We start from the raw sequence: 17,552 nt of genomic DNA, 5'->3' as shown, positions 1-17,552 counted from the left end.
GAGGTGACAGTCGTGGGGAGGGGTGGCCTAACGGGTCGTCGCTGATCCTAAAGGAGGAGACCATCAGCAGGTTTGGAGACGGGGGCGGGGGCGGGGGGGCGGTACAGTGAGGACGCTTCTCCAGCATAGCGTTACAGCCTCGGGGCAGGTCCTTGATCTTAAGCCGTCTGGCTAAAGAAAGCAGAGCTGGGGAAGCTGGGCTAGGGAGAATCACTCCTGCCTCCAATGCCCGGTCCCCCTCTGCAGTCCTTGTAGTCCTTCCCCCACAGTACGGGGGCCTTCCCCTGCCCACTTCCTTGCAGAGCTCTCCACTGTCCCTATTGCATTACGCCCCTCTAGGGGGTTATGTGACCGCTGGTCATTCCCACCTGACCTGTTTTCTGGGATTGGGGCCCTCAGCGGACGTTCACAGAACACATGGGGAAGTGAGAAGTCGGGGGCTTCTTGGGGAGGAGAGCAGCAGGGAGCTGGATAGGAAGCATATCCCTTGCTCTGCACACTGGGCTGATGCCCCCAGATTCTCTGAACCTCATTCATTCAGTCAGCAGATGCATGCCATGACCTTCGACCGGCCAGGCACTGTTCTAGGCACTGGCTATTCTGCAGTGAACAAAGCACACACGAATCCCAGGAATGAAGACCCCATTCTAGTAAGGAGAGACCCACAATAAACAGGACAGCTATAAAACCACATGTTAGGTGAACTGCTATGGACAGGAGGAATAAGGTGTGCCATTGGGCTTGCATTAAACAGGGTAGTCAGCGTAGTCTTGCTGAGAAGATGAAAGAAGAAAAATTTGATTATTTAAAGCTCACCTAAACCTGGTGGGCTGTAAAGGGAAGGGCCTGGGTCCGTTCCTTCCCTTGGCCCCCTCAATCAGGGCGTGGAGAGCTAGGGCCGGCCTGTGCGGTTCTCCGAGAGCACCACCAGGGGGAGCCCCGACCCCTCCTAGCGCCTTCCGAGCCCTCCCGCACAGCCTTGCAAGCAAAAGTTTTTCTTAAACTAACAATGCCAGTGTAAGGAGGTGCTCGTGCCTGATTGGATGGGGGAATTTTGCAGGTTTGATTCCTTGATTGGACAGGAGGTGTTAGGGGTGGGGAGAGAGCTGGTGGTGGGGGATCCCGCTCCCTCCCGCGTCAGTCTGGCCGGCTCCGTCCTCTCGTAGGCTCGGATGTAGCTCGCAATGTGACACCAGGACGCACACGCACTCGCGCGCTCTACCCGGCTCGCACTCCCTCGCCCTCTCTCTCTTACACACAGGCACGCACACACCCACCTCTCCCATAAACACACACACACACATGCACACCCACAACCACGCGCGCCCGCACCGCCCCACGCGCGCACACTCCCGCCCACGCCCACGCCGCGCTCCGGGAAGTCCGGTCCCGGCCCGAGCGCGAAAGGATACGGAGAAGCCACCGGCGGGGAGCGCAGCGGCGCCCCGGGACGCGGCGCCCTCCCCGCGCGGCCGCCTCGGCTCGGGCTCGGCCTGGGGGCCGCCGGCCGGCGATGGCCCTGGATTTCCTGCTGCTGCTCCTCCTGGCATCCGCAGTGGCCGCAATGGAAGGTAACGTAGCCTCCGCGGAGCAAGTTGACGGCTGTATCCCCGGGGTTTCTCTGGCGGCTACGCGTCGCCCTCATCCCGAGACCCGAGGGCCAGGTTGTGGGAGAGCGTCGGCCACGACTGAGCGCGGGGCTGGGGCGGCACCCACCCGCGCGCCCCCGGCTGGCTCTCGGCACCCGCAGCTGGTTCGCGGAGCCCCCTGGCTCCCGCGCTCCCTAGCAGCCCTGGTCGCCCGCAGCCTCGGGGAGCACGGAGCCCGCTGCATTGCGGTGCAGGCTCCTGAGCTCCGGCGCAACTGGGCGTTGGGGAAGAAGGGGCGCCTCTGGCCGTCCGGCCGCTGGAGTGCGGGCGTCTGTCCGCTCCCTTCCTATCCCGGGCACCGATGCCCTTAGGCTGCCGCGCGCCACCTCTCCTTTTCCCCCGCTCCGGGTCCGCAGGCTCCGGGACTCGGCTCGGCAGGCTGGCGCTGCGCGCGGGGACCGGAGATGCTCTGCCCTGGTACCCTGCAAGTGGCTGCCGAATGATAGGGGCTGAGTTAGATGGCCCGACTCTCGGGGACAGCTTGGTGGTCCGGGAGCCTACGGGCTGCATTCTTCCCGAGTCAGTCGGGGAGAAGTGGACACCTTTGTGGCCTCTTGCACCTGAAAACGAGGGTGGGGTAGGGTGGGTGATTGGTCCTGCCGAAAGTCGCCCAGCCTCCCCCTTGGCTGGGAAAGGTAACCTTTGCGCAGCATTGCTCTCCCGGCTACTTCAGCCTTGACTGTGCCTCCGCCGCCGCCGCGGCGGGGAAGGCGCGCTCGGCGGGCACCGCGCCTGGCGCAGCAGGGAGCTCCGCGCTCGGCGGCGCCCGCGAATCCCTGTGGGAAATCCCTGCCCCGCTCCCGCCTCCCGCCACCCGCCCTCTTCTCCCGCCCCATTCCTCGCAGCTGAGCGGCAGTCGCACCCACCTCCGGAAACACAGCCCGGCCTGGAGCGGAGTTTAGTGCCGGGATGAAAGCAACTTGGGAAAATGCGCACCTCAGCCCCGCTCGCAGTCCCCGTGTCCGGCGCGGGTGAAACTCCTTCGAAGGATTTCGCGCGCGGCCCCCGGCGCCGGCGCCGCCTGCAGAGCTGGGAGCTCGCTCCGCTGGGCTGCCCGGGTCCTTGTTCTGCTGCTACTGGTTGCCCAGCGGAACCCTCCACCCGCCCCACAGCCCCGTGGTTCAGCGCCCCGACCCCTCCGGAAAGCGCTGCCCTTCTCCAAGCGAAACTGGGGCATTTTGGCCCCCGGCGGGGCTAGGATTCCCCGGCCTGGTGGTGAAGACCACCACATCCCGCGTTCATTCTGGTGGCGGCACGGGGGTGCGGCGATTAACGCCTGGAAAGCTCGCTTGCTTTTCTGAAGGTGGTTTTTTGTCTGCCGTGCGCGTGCCTCTGCCCTTTCCGGCTGCTGGGTCTTTGTGCTTGTGGGTTGCTTTTGGGGTCGTGCAGGGACTGGAGCATTGTGGGGCGCCATCAACGCCCCGCGCAAGGGCTGCTCTGGTTTGTCTTCTTGAGGGACAAGCGCGGGAGCGGCTGAGTTAGGGCCGGGTGGGCGAGGCACACTTCCAAAGCGGTCAGGACGACCTGGGAGAGCGGGCATTTGCAATGGTCGAGGGCACACTGGACTCTAGCGCTGGGGCGGCGCATCCTGCCCGCCTCTCTTGGCGTCCGCTGAAGGGTCAGCGGCTCGGTCTCGGAGAGCAGATAGGTGCCCACTTTAGGAACCTGGTTTCAGGGTTGGGTTTCCACGTTGAAGGAGGGCACTTGCAATTTTGTATTCGAGCGAAATTGGGGAGCAAATGTATGGGAAGTCCCCAGGCGTCTGGCGGCGCGCTGGTTCCTCCCTAGACCCTCTCTACTGGAGCGGCCTCAAGGAGGGGTGCTGTGGTGCCGGTACCCAGCCCCGTGTATCCGTCCGGTCACCCGTGGGTTCTGGAGCGACCCAGAGTGTGGGACCTGTGGCCTTTCTCTGTGCGCAGCCCAGAAACTTTACCTTTAGCCTAGCCAGAAGAGCCTGGCTTTCTGGGCTGAACGTCTCTCCAGTAAGGGTTAAAAGAAACGCCACATTCAGCAGAATATTAAAGCAGCCCGGCCTCCTGCTCAGTGCACAGAGATAGTACACACCATTCACTCCTGCCTCTCCCGGGTGAGCACAGGCAGGCTCATTTTCTCCTCTGCACACGCGGTGGTGCCTTCCCGCCTGCCTGGCTGGGCTGGGGCCAGCGTCATTCGTTTGTGATGAGTGAGGAATAATTATCAGAAAAGTGGATCAATGAGCTGCCTACGCAGATCGCAGATCCCTCTCAAACTGCCGTGGCCAGGGGGCGCCCCTCCTGGTTTGGCCACTTCTGTGTCCGCCTGTGGTCTTTCTGTCCTGGGTCCCTGATGGAATTTCAGTGGGGCCTTATCACCCACGGCAAGCAGCTCCAAGACCAGGCAGGTCCTGAGCCCAGGCCAGGGCCGGACCAAAGCTTTAGCAGAAACCATGGGCCAGGTGGGGACACTTAGCCAGAAGCAGGCAGTGTCCTATGAGACCCTCTGCCTCAATGGAAGGAAGAGGGAGTGGCTAACATGCAGAGAAGGTTAGGCCCACGCTGAGGGACACCGCTCCTGCTCTCCGCCCTCTCCTCCCACTTCCATCTAGCCCTTGGCTCTGCTCTGGAGAGAGATGGCCTGCAGGGCAAAGGCTTTCTAAATCTATTTTCAGAGAGGAGCAGGCAGGCTTGGGGTGGGGGTGGGGGGGCAGGGATGCTGACGTAACCTAGACTTCTGGACAGAGAACTAGGCCTCCTTTCTCTGTCTCCAGAAAAACAGCTGCCTCTTGAAGCTCATGTCTTTTCACACTGGATCTGAGCACTTGTCGATGGGCTGCTGGTATCTGCAGGCTGCATTCTCTGAGCTACCCTTTGGCCCATGCCCTTCATGATGGTGTCTGGAGACCCAGGCTTCTGTGGTGTCGGGCTGGAAGCAGACACTCTCCCTCGGAGTAGAGTATTCCTGAGCTAAACGTGGTGGCCCTTCTGGAGGCAGTGCTCTGGAATCACTGACAGCCTGTAGCATCCTCCTAGCCCTAGCACCAGTGTCCGTGAATGACCATAACAAATGCAGGTGGCCTCTGATTGCCACGCTGGCTGGCCAGCCAGAGCACTCCCAGAAGAACTGCTCTTTGATGTGGTCCAGAGTGAAATCCAGGACTTGCCACCCTTGAGTGTGCACATGTTTGATGTGGTGGTAGATTTCTCAGGACTTAGCAAATAGTGGATTCTCCAAAGGAATCACTGGTGCGTCAATGCACATGCCACACCTTGAAATGCAAGGGCCCTAAGTTCACCATCCACAGTTAAGTCTATCGCAGGTTGGTGGCGAAAACCCCCAACCTCAGTCTGCATGCCTACAACAGGCTACCAGGTCAGGCAGCAATTGACCCTTTCTGCATTTTCGGTTAATGATTCTTCGTTATGTGTGCCTCTGGTTTGGATATCCTGAGCCAGCAAGTGGTAGCAGGCACCGAAGTTTAAAAATAAATATATGTCTGGAGGGAAAAGTAAATTTGAGAGAATTCTTTTCTGTGCATTGTAAAATGGTTGCCGTTACTTAGTGTTTGTGGAGGGACACCCGAAGCCATTGAGTGGAATGCTGGTGAGATAGGGTAACACAGCCCTGGGCTGTTTCTTGAGGAGTCTTGGCAGTGTAGACAGCTGCAGGGGTCGGGCCCAGCCCTGGCCAGTCCCGAACCTTCTGGCTTGGCAGAGCAGAGCTGCCAGTGGCTGGTGATACTCAGCCTTTCCAGCCTAGGAAGTCAGACAGGTAACACACACGTTATGAGGATATCCCTGAACTAGTTTAAAAATAAAGATGCTGTTAAAGTCAAAGATACATTCATATTATTAAACTAAAACAGTCATCTTAGTTAATCCTCAAGAGTTCTTGGAAACCCTACGGTTTTGAGTGTAGGGTTTCCACTGTGGGCAAAGGGCGGAGGCAGTTTTGGAAGCAACAGAAGGGAATGGCATTTCAGGGAGGGTTTTTGGCTTTAGGCAGCTTCATGCCACCTGGGCAATTTGCTGTAGACTCTTGGGCTCTTTCTGCCAAAGTTCAGCAGGTCTGGATATATTCTGAAAGACTGTATTCTGGCCTCCCAAAAGATCCTGCTGAAGATCCTGCATCCTGGAAACTCTGCCCAGGGGAATTATTCTAAAATAGCTGCAGTAACAAATCCTGGGCAGGTCTTGCTCCACTTTGCCCTTGCTGAACAGCCTGGGCACCTTCATTTTTATCAGTTATAGAGGTCCCCAGTGATGCAGATGCAGACAGCCTGGCACTGGAATATTTGGAAACTGCTGATAATAGCTCATACTTAATGCCTGGTGTTATTCTAGGTACTTTATATAAATTAATTTGCTTATTTTTTAGACAACCCTGTTGGATTGGTATTATTATCAACCTTCCTCTCCCATTTTTCAGATGAGAAGACTGAGATACAGGGTGGTTCAATAATTTGATAAGGTCACAAAACTGGTAAGAGGCTTGCATTTGAACCCAGGCAGTCAGTGTTCTTAACCACTCCACCTCACTTCACCACTTTGGTGAACTTTGCGAGAAGAAAGGTTTGGATCTGCCTGAATTCACGGACGGGAAAAATTCTAATGCTGATTCAGCCACTGGTCATTGGGTACTCTGTTGATTACTGGGGACTCCATGTTTCCATGGTCACCGGAGAAGAGATGAGTGAAATGTTCAGACGGTCTCGACACTTCAGCTGGAACAGGTTTCCTGCCCCCCTTTCCCACGATCCACCTCCCCGACCCTGCACATGTGCAGATGCAGAGCTGGGGACCTGCACCGTGGCATGGCTTCTGATAAAGAATTTAGTAGCAGGACTGGGAGCATCTCTCTTCCTCCTCCTGCCCTGGCCAGCCCTCCCAAGGAAGAAACGATTGCAGACAAGGGCCCCTAAAGGAGATGGGCCTGGGCTCCCTAGGCATCTTGGGGGCAGTGGAGGGAGCACACTGGACCCTTACCTGTCTCATCCCCTCCCCCAGTCTTCTAGAACACATCCCTACACCTGGATTCTAGGAGTCTGCATTTCTTGGAAGAGCTCCCTTTATGTCTTCCTCTTCTGCATTGGCCACTAAAGCAACCTGAATATTTCTGTTAGATTTCCATGTCTCCAAAGGTGGTGCAGGAACAGAGCATTGGATGCCTGCCCTTCTGAGGAAATTACTATAATAATAAAGTAACACCCTGGGAGAGATTCCATATTTCAAAGTACAATTTTGCTGAGGAATTTCTCAGTCCCTTCTGTAGATTCTGTTTAAATTGCAGTGATAAATCAGGGCCCCCAGGTGTGTGTTTGTGCTCAGAGAGGGGGCATTGAGTGACCAGGTCAAGGCCACCTGCTCCATCAAAGGCCCCTGACGCCTGACATCTGAGTTGCCTCACTAACTTTTGTTGATGACTCTTCTGGGGCTTAGAGACATGGGAACATGCTGTGCTGGGGGCCCTGGAGGATGGTGGACTTGGTTCTTCTTTGCTAATGGAAACCTGCTTTCCATCTGACCTAAGACACAAGAAGCAACTGGATGTCTAGTTCACTCTCTCCCTCTCTGTGTCCCAGTTTTCTCATTATTGAAAGACTAGAGGAAGGGCCATCATGATGGAGAGGTTAGGAAGGGCTTGGGGTGGGAGCAAACCCCAGGGTAGAAGCAGTGGTAGAATTAGGAGCTTTGGGATGACAGTAGTAGGTAATGTGAAGTCTGGGGCATGGTGACCCCCTGACTAGTTGTGGGTGGGGTGTGGATCCTCATAGACTGGCGGGCATTCTGCAACAGCAGCTCAAAGATGAATGAGGGTGAGCTTGGCTGACATCAGGAGGGGCCTTAGCCTGGTGCCTCCACAAGGAGACTTTGCTCCTGGGACTTCCTGTTGGCCTGGTCCAGCACTGGGACCACGGTCTCCACTGGCCCCATGTAGCATCATCTGCCAGGTGCCTCTCAATGAAATTTGGCTTTACATTTCCCACTAGCTTTGTGAAATAGAAGGTGTCATTTCCACAGCCTCAGAAGAGTGTCTTACTCACTTGCTTTCTTAATCCCCGGGCAGCATGGAGTATTACTCAGCCTCAGAGCTGAAAATCTGGGGCCCTTCGCTATATCGTAACAACCCCCATTATGGAGTCTTCAGGATGCTCGGCTACTAGAGACACTGACGACATGGTGAAAAAGGCCCTCTCACTCCCTCCCCAGCAGAGGTGTTCCTCCAGGGCAGGGAAGCCCCAGCGCCCACAGACAGCATGATCAGCAGCTGCTGAAGGTTCCCAGAGTTCTCAGTAGCAGAGCTGGGCCAACGTGGAAACATATAGGAAATTTCCCGAGAATTACCAGGGCTCATTTCTGCCCGCAGGTTGCACCTGAGGCCCTAGTCTCTCCTCTCACTCCACCTGCTTCCTAGCAGCAAGTGACCAAATGACTGATTTGAATTTAACCTCCTTGCCCTGCTTCTCTATCCTCCCCACCCCGTGGAGGTGATAATGAGCAGAGAAATGGACAGAGGCCGGTAGCCAGGAGGGGAGGGGCAAGTGAGGGAGCAGGGGGCCCCAGGCCTAACCTACCACTCCTGTCTGAGGTCCCTGGGACTGATCCAGGGGCCGCTGCAGCATGTGGGAGCCCACAGGGCTTGTTCCCAGGGCCCTGGCACGTTGGGAGTGGGACTGGAGGCAGACTTTAGGGACGGGAAGAGACTTTCTAGAAATCCTACAGCCTGACAGCATTAGAGCCAGGACTGCACTAAGCTTTTGTTTTCCCATTTATCATGTGCTGATTGATCCTATACTCTTAATATCCAAGCATCTGTTGTCCCGTTTTACAGGTGAGGAAGCCGAGGCTTTGAGAGGTTAAGTTACAGACGCGAGAACTAAGATTCAAACTGAAGTTTTAACAAATTGAAGTTGGCCACTTCAGGCCACTGCCTCCAAGTTCAGTGCCTTTTCCATTGAACATTGCTTACTCATGAATGAAAGCAGGGAGCACTTATTAAGCACCAGCTGTTTATTCACTGTCCTGCCAGGTCATGTCCAAAGTACCGGAGAGTATCCTGGTCCCTGTGGCCGGGCTTTCTTCTTGCTCTCTGGACGTGCCCGACCTGTGCTACAGCTAGAGGAAAACTGTTTCCCTTCTCCGTTTGCATTTTCCTGTTTGTGCATGGCCTTTTCCATGTTCTCTCACCAGTCAGACCCCTGCTGTGGTCATTAGTGGTCTTCTCTTTAATGCATATCCGTCTGGCTCACGTCTTTGATGTGCTGCTTAGATGGTGGCTGCTTGGCATCTGTGCCGGGCTGTGGTGGTGGTGGGGGGGTGGTGCAGGGGGACTGGGTTGCTGTGGGTTTCCTGGAGCTCCCACCACAGGCCTGCCTTCTAGACGGAGGGCCAGCTGCCCATGTTCTCCTTTGGGAGCCGCCCTGGTTTCTGCCCTGTGCACCCCACCCTGCTTGGGGCTGTGTTACTTCCAGAGCTCTGGCAGCTCCTGCCCATCTGGACAGGTGCAGACTCACATCAGGGGAGGACACAGGGGTTTAGCATCAGGTGATGGAGAAGGAAATGGCAACCCACTCCAGTACTCTTGCCTGGAAAATCCCATGGATGGAGAAGCCACAAAGAGTCGGACAGGACTGAGCGACTTCACTTTCACTTTCACTTTGAGCATAGATGGACGTGCAGGAGGAGGGGGGAGAGAAACCCCTGAGTGTCCTAGCCTCATTGGATAGTGCTTGGTCCCCCCAGGGCTGCACCTGTGGACTGAGCAGAAGTACTGGGAATAATAGCAGGCAGCTTCATCGACAGGGGTGACAGAGAAAATGCCTTATCTGTGAGAGGCAGCTGGGCCCCGCAGTTAATTGTTCTGTTGTTTTCCTCTCACTATTTTTCCAGCACATCAAGGTGGGACCTTTGCCCTTGGCTTTCTCATTGATGCTGAGGCTTGAGCCGGGTGGTGAGCTTGGAAGAGAGGAACCTCTCTGGGAGGGGCCAGAGGGTGGCCCATCCAGGGATGCTCTCAGCCCTTCGGCAGTGCATCCAGGTGGTCCGGATGAACTGGGGGTGAGGGGGTAGGCTGTAAGCTTCAGGGCGAGGAAGAGGGTCTTAGTATCAGAACATTCACTGAGTTGTGAGCAGGCACCCAGTGGCCCATGTTGGGCACTGTCAGACCATACTTTGGGTGTCAGACCACATACCATGCTGTTTGGGTTTATCCTGGCTGGGATATGCGTGAGTCTCTTCCAGCGCCTTCTTGATGTGAGACCTTTTACAGTCTGGGTCCTCCTTTCCCTGCCTTTCCCCGCTGGCATCACGACCTGCTGCTCCGTCTTCCCTGCTCCATGCCGGCACAGGCACACACACCTTGGGCATCCCCCATTTCTTTTCCCCCGTGTGTGTAGAGGCCTAACTGAGCCTTCTGCTGCTGTGCACCTATGGGTCTGTACCTGCTTGGTGTGTCTGTGTTGTGTTTGTCACTGATCTTTTCTTGGCTAACTTTAATTTTTTCTTTTGAATTTGCCACAATTCACCTCCTCTGGGAAGCCTTCATCCCATCCCAGGCTGGATGAGGTAGCCAGCTGGTTCCCACCACACCTATCTCTGCTTCTCTCAGTGGGAGCCCAGTCCACACTGGTCTGTAATTATGTGTTGATTTTTCTGGGTACCCCATAGCTCTGTGAGCCCCTGCAGGGTGGGGCTCCAGCTTAACTGTCATGGTATCCCCACCATATGGCACATAGGTGACAGCAATAAATGTATGTTGTATTAATGAATACAAAAAAAGGAAAATTAGCAGAACACACACAACCCTGAAATCATGTCCTTTGTGGGAGTTTAAAATGTCTGCAAATTTTTCTACTCTTTCCATCAAAATATGAAACCTAATTCTTATCCTTTTTAAATACGGGTTTGCCTTCTGACTCTAATGAATAGACTATGGCAGAAGTGATCTTACATGACTTTGGAGGTGAGTTCAGAGATGATACTGCAGCTTTTCTTTGGCTCTCTCTTACATGAGGGATGCTTGCCCTTGTGACTCAGCCACCATATTGTGAGGAAGCCCAAGCAACCTGGAGGGACCACTTGTAGGTGTTCTAGCCACAGCCCTAGCTCATATTCCAGCCCACTGCCAGCATAACATGCCAGACTTCTGAGCAGGGGAGTGTTCAGATGGTTGCAGCCCCCATCTTTCCAATCATTCCTGCTGACTCTGAGTGGGAAGAGACAGGCTTTCCTCATTGAGCCCTGTTCAAATTATAGATTTGTGAACAAAATAGATCTTGTCATGTTTAAAATGACTGGGTTTTGGATTGGTCTGTTATATAGCAATTGATAGCCAAAATATCCTAGGAGAAGTAGTGAAAGAAAAATGGTTTAGAGAAGACGAGAGGGAACTTGCGGAGAAGGCAGTGGCACCCCACTCCAGTACTCTTGCCTGGAAAATCCCATGGATGGAGGAGCCTGGTGGGCTGACGTCTGTGGGGTCACACAGAGTCGGACACGACTGAAGCGACTTAGCAGCAGCAGCAGAGAGAGCTTGAGGGAGGTTAGGGACGGGGAGAGGAAATGTCTCAGTCATTCAACTTCTATCAACTATTTGTCAGTTTCCTACTCTGTGCCAGGCAGTATGCACAAAACGGGGAGTGATGAAGGGGAACACAGCCCTTGGGGGCATCCTAGTGGTGGGACAGATGGTCGTTAAGAAGATAAATAATGGAGAGCATAATTTCAGGAAAGTACTATGAAGGGAATAAACAGGGTAATGTGATGGATGCAGGCTTGGGCAACTGAGAATGAGAGGAGAGGGTAGTGGAGGGAAGGCTTCTCTATGAATACATGAAGGGTGGTCTTGCCAAGCAGGCTAGGCTTTACTCTGCATGGGAGATGGGTTTTGGCTTGATTATGCAGTTCTTTCCAGCCAGGCTGAACCAAGCCTTGAGGGATGATACAGCCCCATCCCAGAGTGTCCAAGGAGGGCCAAGCTGCTCCCAGAGGTGAGAGCCCAAAATCTACAAGAGGCAAATGGGGAATGGGAAGTGCAGGACAGAACTGACAGCTTGGGAGCTGCCAGGTTCATAAATACTGATACAGAGCACATTTACTGAGCATCTACATGAGAAATGTACTTGAAGCTGAAAACATGGAGTTCAAGAAGACACAGCCTTTCTTTCCAGGAGCTCACTGATTAACACTTTGGTGAGGGAAACAGAGCTATGCAGACTACAGGCTGTCACAGGAGGTGTGATGGAGTCTGCTAGCTGTGGCGTAACACTTACACATCAGCTGCTAGGAGAAACCAAAGGAGAGGATCGTACTTCCAGTGGGAAGGATTTGAGGCAGGATTGGGTGTGTAAGAGGCAGATAGAGACATGTCCTCCTTGGGGGACAGGTAGACATTTGTCAGACAGAAATGGGAGTGGGTTGGGATGAGAAACCAAAGCTGGTAATCGTTTCTGTCTTCCTTTTCGTAATGGTGGACCACTAGAGCTCTCCATGAAGGGCTTTACCTGTTTTGTTAGCCATATCTTCAGTTGTAGAGACAGATGTACAGCTTAAACTGGAGGAGAGCAAAAGTTAAGGAGTGATTACTGGCCTTTGTTTTCTTGGATATTTTGGGACTCAGGTTGTGACTGTATCCGGGGCACCAAGGCTATATTAAGGCTCAGTCTTCCTTTCTTCATTCCTTAGCTTTGTGTTTGTGTCAGCCAAGTTCTGGGCAGAACACAGATGGTATTCTCAGAGGGTTAGTTGAGGAGAGTTCAGTGAAGAGACTCTTTTCCAGAGGTGTGACCAGAGTTAAGGGGATTAAATGGGCTTCCCCCGGTAGCTCAGCTGGTGAAGAATCCACTTGCAATGCAGGAGACCCTGATTCGGTTCCTGGGTCAGGAAGATCCCGTGGAGAAGGGATAGGCTACCCACTCCAGTATTCTTGAGCTTTCCTGGTGGCTCAGATAGTAAAGAATCTGCGTGCAATGCAGGAGACCTGGGTTCGATCCCTGGGTTGGGAAGATTCCCTGGAGGAGGGCATGGCAACCCACTTCAATATTCTGGCCTGGAGAATCCCTATGGACAAGGAGCCTGGTGGGCTACAGTCCATGGGGACAACAAAGAGGCAGACATGACTAAGCAGCTAAGCAGAGGACAGCAAGGGAACCAAACAGGATTCGGTGTACCCAGGATCTGGCAATAGTGGGAAGCAATAGCTCCCTAAGGCCAGAAGTGGCAATGGGAGGTGCCATCAGGACCTGGTCAGGGCTGTACTAGGAGAGGGCCCTGGGGGCAGAAGCTGTGGTCCTAGACAGAGGAGTGCATGGGCGCAGAGAGGGGCGATGTAGTCCTGGAACTCTTTCTCCTCCACTTTCTCATCGCCTACCAGGACCTTCTGTTGGGTGAGCCCAACAAGAAGACAGAGGACAAGGTGGCCTGGTCCATGGAAGTCAGTCTCCTGAGCCTCAGAAGAGTGCAAAATAAGCTGGAGAATGGGCCTGCAGGGCTATGGAGAATAATCAGCTCAGCCATTTACCTTGACTTCATCCTCCAACAGCTCTCCCGCTAGAGACTCACGTGGCTGCTGGCAGCTCAAGCTCATGTCCTCTGGAAATTTTGGCAGAGTGATGAATTCTCACTCCCAGCGGCTCTAGCAGAGGCCCTGGAAGTTTTGCCTCCTTGGCTTCCCAGGTCCTAAGTCTCTCCATGAACCAGGCTCTCTCACAGGCATATTGAAATGCACTTGTTGGCCAGATGTGGGGCACATTACCCATCCCCACAGCTGGGGGGAGAGGGGTAGCCCAGACCCACCAGAGCCACCAGGCCAGAGATGGGGAGGGCTGGCTCCCCCCAGAAATGTCAGGGTGCTGTTACTGGAAGTAGTGGGAGTGGCTGCTGGATGGGGCAGCAGTCTTCCATAGCCATTCAACCTTCTCGCGTCATTGGAACATAAGAGAGCTGGTCTGCAGGAAAGGAAAGAACATGGACTTTGGGGGCAGCAGGAGGTGGCTATAGCTGTGATGATCCTGGGTGAAGTTGTGGGAAAAGCTGGGGAAACTGTAGGTGATAGAAAAGTGAGAACCCAGGAAGGGCAACCTGGAGATGGCTGGGCCAACGGTCTCTTTCTGGCTGAGGATATTTTCTTTATCCCTGAGCATTAAGATCAAACTCAAAGTGATGAATAGGCAGACAGAAGGGGTATTTGAAGGCAAAATGAGTTTAAGACTAGAGCATCTCAGTTAGACTCTGAAAAAGGAGGGCTCCTTTTGGGGACAAAATGAAAAAAAAATATGAGTGAGGAGCCATGCTTCTCACCGTATCTCTGGGTTCCAACACAGATGCCACAACATCCTAACCTAACCATTGTATTTAAACTGAATGCTCAGTACGGAGCAAGAAGGAAAGAAATGCGAACTCATAGGTACCTGGTAAGAGGGCCCATTTCCCCTTACTTTCCCCCACTCTCAATCATGGCTTAGTTTCACCAGAAATTTCCACTTTGTGTCAGTAGCACATTTAGTTTTCTGTGTACTTTTTGTCTAGGTTTTGAGACTTGCATAAAGATGGCAGGTCTTCGGTGTCCTTTGCAGACTTTTTCCGTCACACCTTGTATGTCTCTTTCTCTTTTGGGAGAGAGGTATCTGAAATCTGCTTAGTGTTCACCAGAGGAAGACTCCATTTGCCCTTGCAGGTTCCCTGCTCTTAGCTCTAACTTTCCTCTACTCTCAGCCGAGCAGAACAAGAACAGTTTGGTTTATTCCTTTTTAAACGCAGTAGCACAGTGCTGCCGCTCCGCACGAAAACCCGTGGTTTTCTTTTTCCAATCAGAAGAAAGTAATTTTCCTTTCACTCACCTGACTAACTTGTTCAAGGCGTCCCCTCCCCACCCTTTTCTGATATCTTGCTGCTAAGTATTTGCCAGTTCATTTGCATCTCAATGGTTTCTTAGCAACTATCATACTCTCTGGATTAGGTACAAAGCTGCTCTCTGACACAGACTGCCAGGCCTACATCGCCCTCTTTTATGGTACCTGAGCTCCCAAACCGAGCCCTGCCCAGATGCAAGAGACATTCACTGACAACACTGCATGGGTTCTGAATTACAATTCAGTTACCCTTTTACCCCATCTGACACGCAGACCTCTAAGAAGACCCTGGTTCTTGAAAGGCTCCCAGTAGTCTATACGTTCCATTGGATGAGTGTCCTGTCTTCAGACAGACAGTGGGTTTGTTCCATTTTGTAGACCTGGTTGCTGAGGCTCAGAGAGGTGAAATGACAGGATGGGACAGGAATCTGGACACGCCGAGGTGGCGTGGTGGGAGCTCGGTGCACTGCTGTCAGAGACCGTAAGAGTGGCTCCCATTTGCCAACTATTGTGAGCTTTAGGAATAAACTGAAAGAAAGAATAAAAAAAAGAAATATAAAACACCAAAACATAGATACAGGACTCTTCGGGAATCCTAGGAGCTTTTTGTTTCTCACCTAACCAGAAAGAGTAATTGCCCAAATGAATACGCTACATGTGTATATCACCTCGTTTCTCTGATCTTGGTGGTCGGCATTCTTTCCATTCCTGGGCTTGTAGCTGTGGGTGCGCTGGAGGAGTGAGGGGAAGCCCCGTGTGCACGTGTGTTGGTGTGTCTGTGCATGCACGCGCTCGTGTGTGTATTTATGCAGATAACGTGGATAGACTGTGGCCCAGGGGCTGGTTAGCAAATCAGAATATTCCGCACCAGTCAGTGGTGCTACCTTTTTAGCAGCACCAGGCCTCTACCACCAGGGCTCACTGGCACGGAACAGCTGGCAAATGGAAGATGCTATTCAGAAAAGGACAATGAGAACAAAGCTCGTTCTACAGCAGGGCTGACCTTTGCGACTCCCACTTCACGTTGTTATTAAATATCCGGAAAAGACTGAAAGAACAATTATAGTATTGTCATAACGTCTAAGTGCACAAGCCAGCCTTGTACAGGAGATCTGGGGCTCAGCTGAGCCTGACGAAGCAGGACTCAGAGACTGCGCTTAATTTCTGCTCACCTGGAGGTGGTCTTCATCATTTCATGCTGCAGAAAGCCTCCTAAGAGCTGCATGCAATTCTGCCATTAGGGGCTCCAGAAGCAAATCTGTCCAGAGGAAAGGGGTGGGAATCCCTGGGTTTGTGCTTGGCTCCCTGTAGAGCTTTGTGTGCGGTCTTGGTTGAGGCCATCCTAATGGGCTAGGCTGGCTGCCAGAGTTCTAGGGAAAGTTTGCTGAGTTGTGTTGGTTTAAAGCCTTTCAGAGGATGGAGAATGAGTGACTGGCTTTGCCACGATGGGACGTATCCTCTGACTCACAACACTGCCTCACTGTGCCAAGGATGGGCACCCATGGCAACAGGGAAAACCATCAGATAGGAGTTCCATGCAAGCACTGGGGCTGCCTCTGTGGTGTCAGGGCGGTCTCTGTTCTGCATCTGAACCAGTGTTTCTCAGCCTTATTCTCATTGTCCTCCCACCCCTCACTCCCCAGGAGCCTTTGTAGATAATCTTTCCTGATCACCCAGTACCATACCCTGTGAAATACTCATACCTGGAGAGACTGTCCATCTCTTTACATATTGATGCCCTTGGAGGGGCCACCAATGATTGTAATGGCTAAGATTTTTCATTCTGCACCTTCCCCCAAGAATCACTTGCCACCCCTGTTCAGAAAGCACCACCTAAACTAAATAAGCCTGGCAGAAAATTAGCCAGCTTTCTGCTGAGTTAGAGCACAACTTGACATCTTTTGTTTTTCCACATAACTTTTATCAGGAGTGGCACCGGCCAGTCAAAATGGTGTCCACCTTCGCTGGCCTAGGAAATACTCTGCTGCCTGGTGTTACCTTGAGTTGTCAGGTCCTGGAGTGTCTGAGGGGCCCAGTGAAGGCCTGGGAATAGAAGGGTAACTGGAAACCTCAAGCAGTGGTGATTTACCAGTAAGTGTGGAAGGCTTTCAGTATTTTAACAAGCATGGCTGTGCCAGCCTACGCTTACTGAATATCAGTCCCGAGTTCCCCAGATTTGAAAATGGTTTCTTGAGTTTGGGTCCATTTTTTTTAGATAAATAAGCTTTCTTGAGATATGATTTCCACACAGTAACATTCACCAAGTTTAAGTGTATGATGCCATGAGACTTGGCTGATGAATGTGGGCACGTAGCCCCCATACAAACATGATATAGGGCATTTTCATCACCCTGCTGTGCCCTTCTGCCGTCCCCTGCCTCTGTCCCTCTCTCCTTGGCCTTTGGCAAGCACTGGTCTGATTTCTGCCTTTACAGTTTTGCCTTTTCTAGAAGTTCATACAAATGGAGTCACAGAATATGTTGTCTTTTTCTGTCTGGCTTCTTTCACTCAGTGCTTGCATTTTAGATTCATCCCTGTGGTCCCACATCGGTGGTTCCTTCCTTTTTATTGCTGAGTAGTGTTCAATCGAATGAATATATATATACGTGTGCTGTGCCTAGTCACTCGGTCGTGTCCGATTCTTTGTGACCCCATGGACATCTACGTATGTGTGTGTGTATGTGTATACATATATGTATGTACCCTTGATTTATGCATTTAATAATTGATCTCTATTTTCTTCTAGTTTCTAGTTTTTGGCTTTTATGAATAAAGCCACTGGTCTAGGAGCTCCTCCCCTGGACCACGGATTATGTGTCTTTGTGAAGACACAAAATGAAAAATAGGTTTTTGTTTCTCTTATGTAAATACCTGAGCATGGAATTGCTGGATGATAAGTGTGAATTTATCTTTATAAGATACTGCCAATGTGTTTTTCAGATGTTCTGCGTTCCATCAGCTACGTATGAGGGTTCCTCACCAGCATCCTCACCAGCAGTTGTTATTGTCAATCTTTTAAATTTTAACCCTTGTGGGGAGTATATGACAGCATCCCATGGTTTTCATTTGCGTTGTTAATG

The 17,552-nt window shown here is 52.6% G+C and overlaps 1 protein-coding gene across 1 annotated transcript in view; it reads left to right on the top strand.

Moving 5' to 3' along the window:
* Positions 1–1,139: 1,139 nt before the first annotated feature.
* The window catches only part of EPHB1 (EPH receptor B1), a 454,292-nt gene continuing 437,879 nt past the window's right edge, over positions 1,140–17,552 (top strand). Inside the window, exon 1 of the mRNA XM_069564777.1 lies at positions 1,140–1,571. Coding sequence (XP_069420878.1) covers positions 1,514–1,571 — 58 coding nt within the window. The 5' untranslated portion in view covers positions 1,140–1,513. The remainder of the gene's footprint in view (positions 1,572–17,552) is intronic.

Source organism: Ovis canadensis, chromosome 1, assembly GCF_042477335.2.
Source record: "Ovis canadensis isolate MfBH-ARS-UI-01 breed Bighorn chromosome 1, ARS-UI_OviCan_v2, whole genome shotgun sequence".
NCBI lineage: Eukaryota > Metazoa > Chordata > Mammalia > Artiodactyla > Bovidae > Ovis > Ovis canadensis.
Note: the sequence above shows the minus strand (reverse complement) of the source record. Positions and strands in the feature narration are given on the sequence as shown.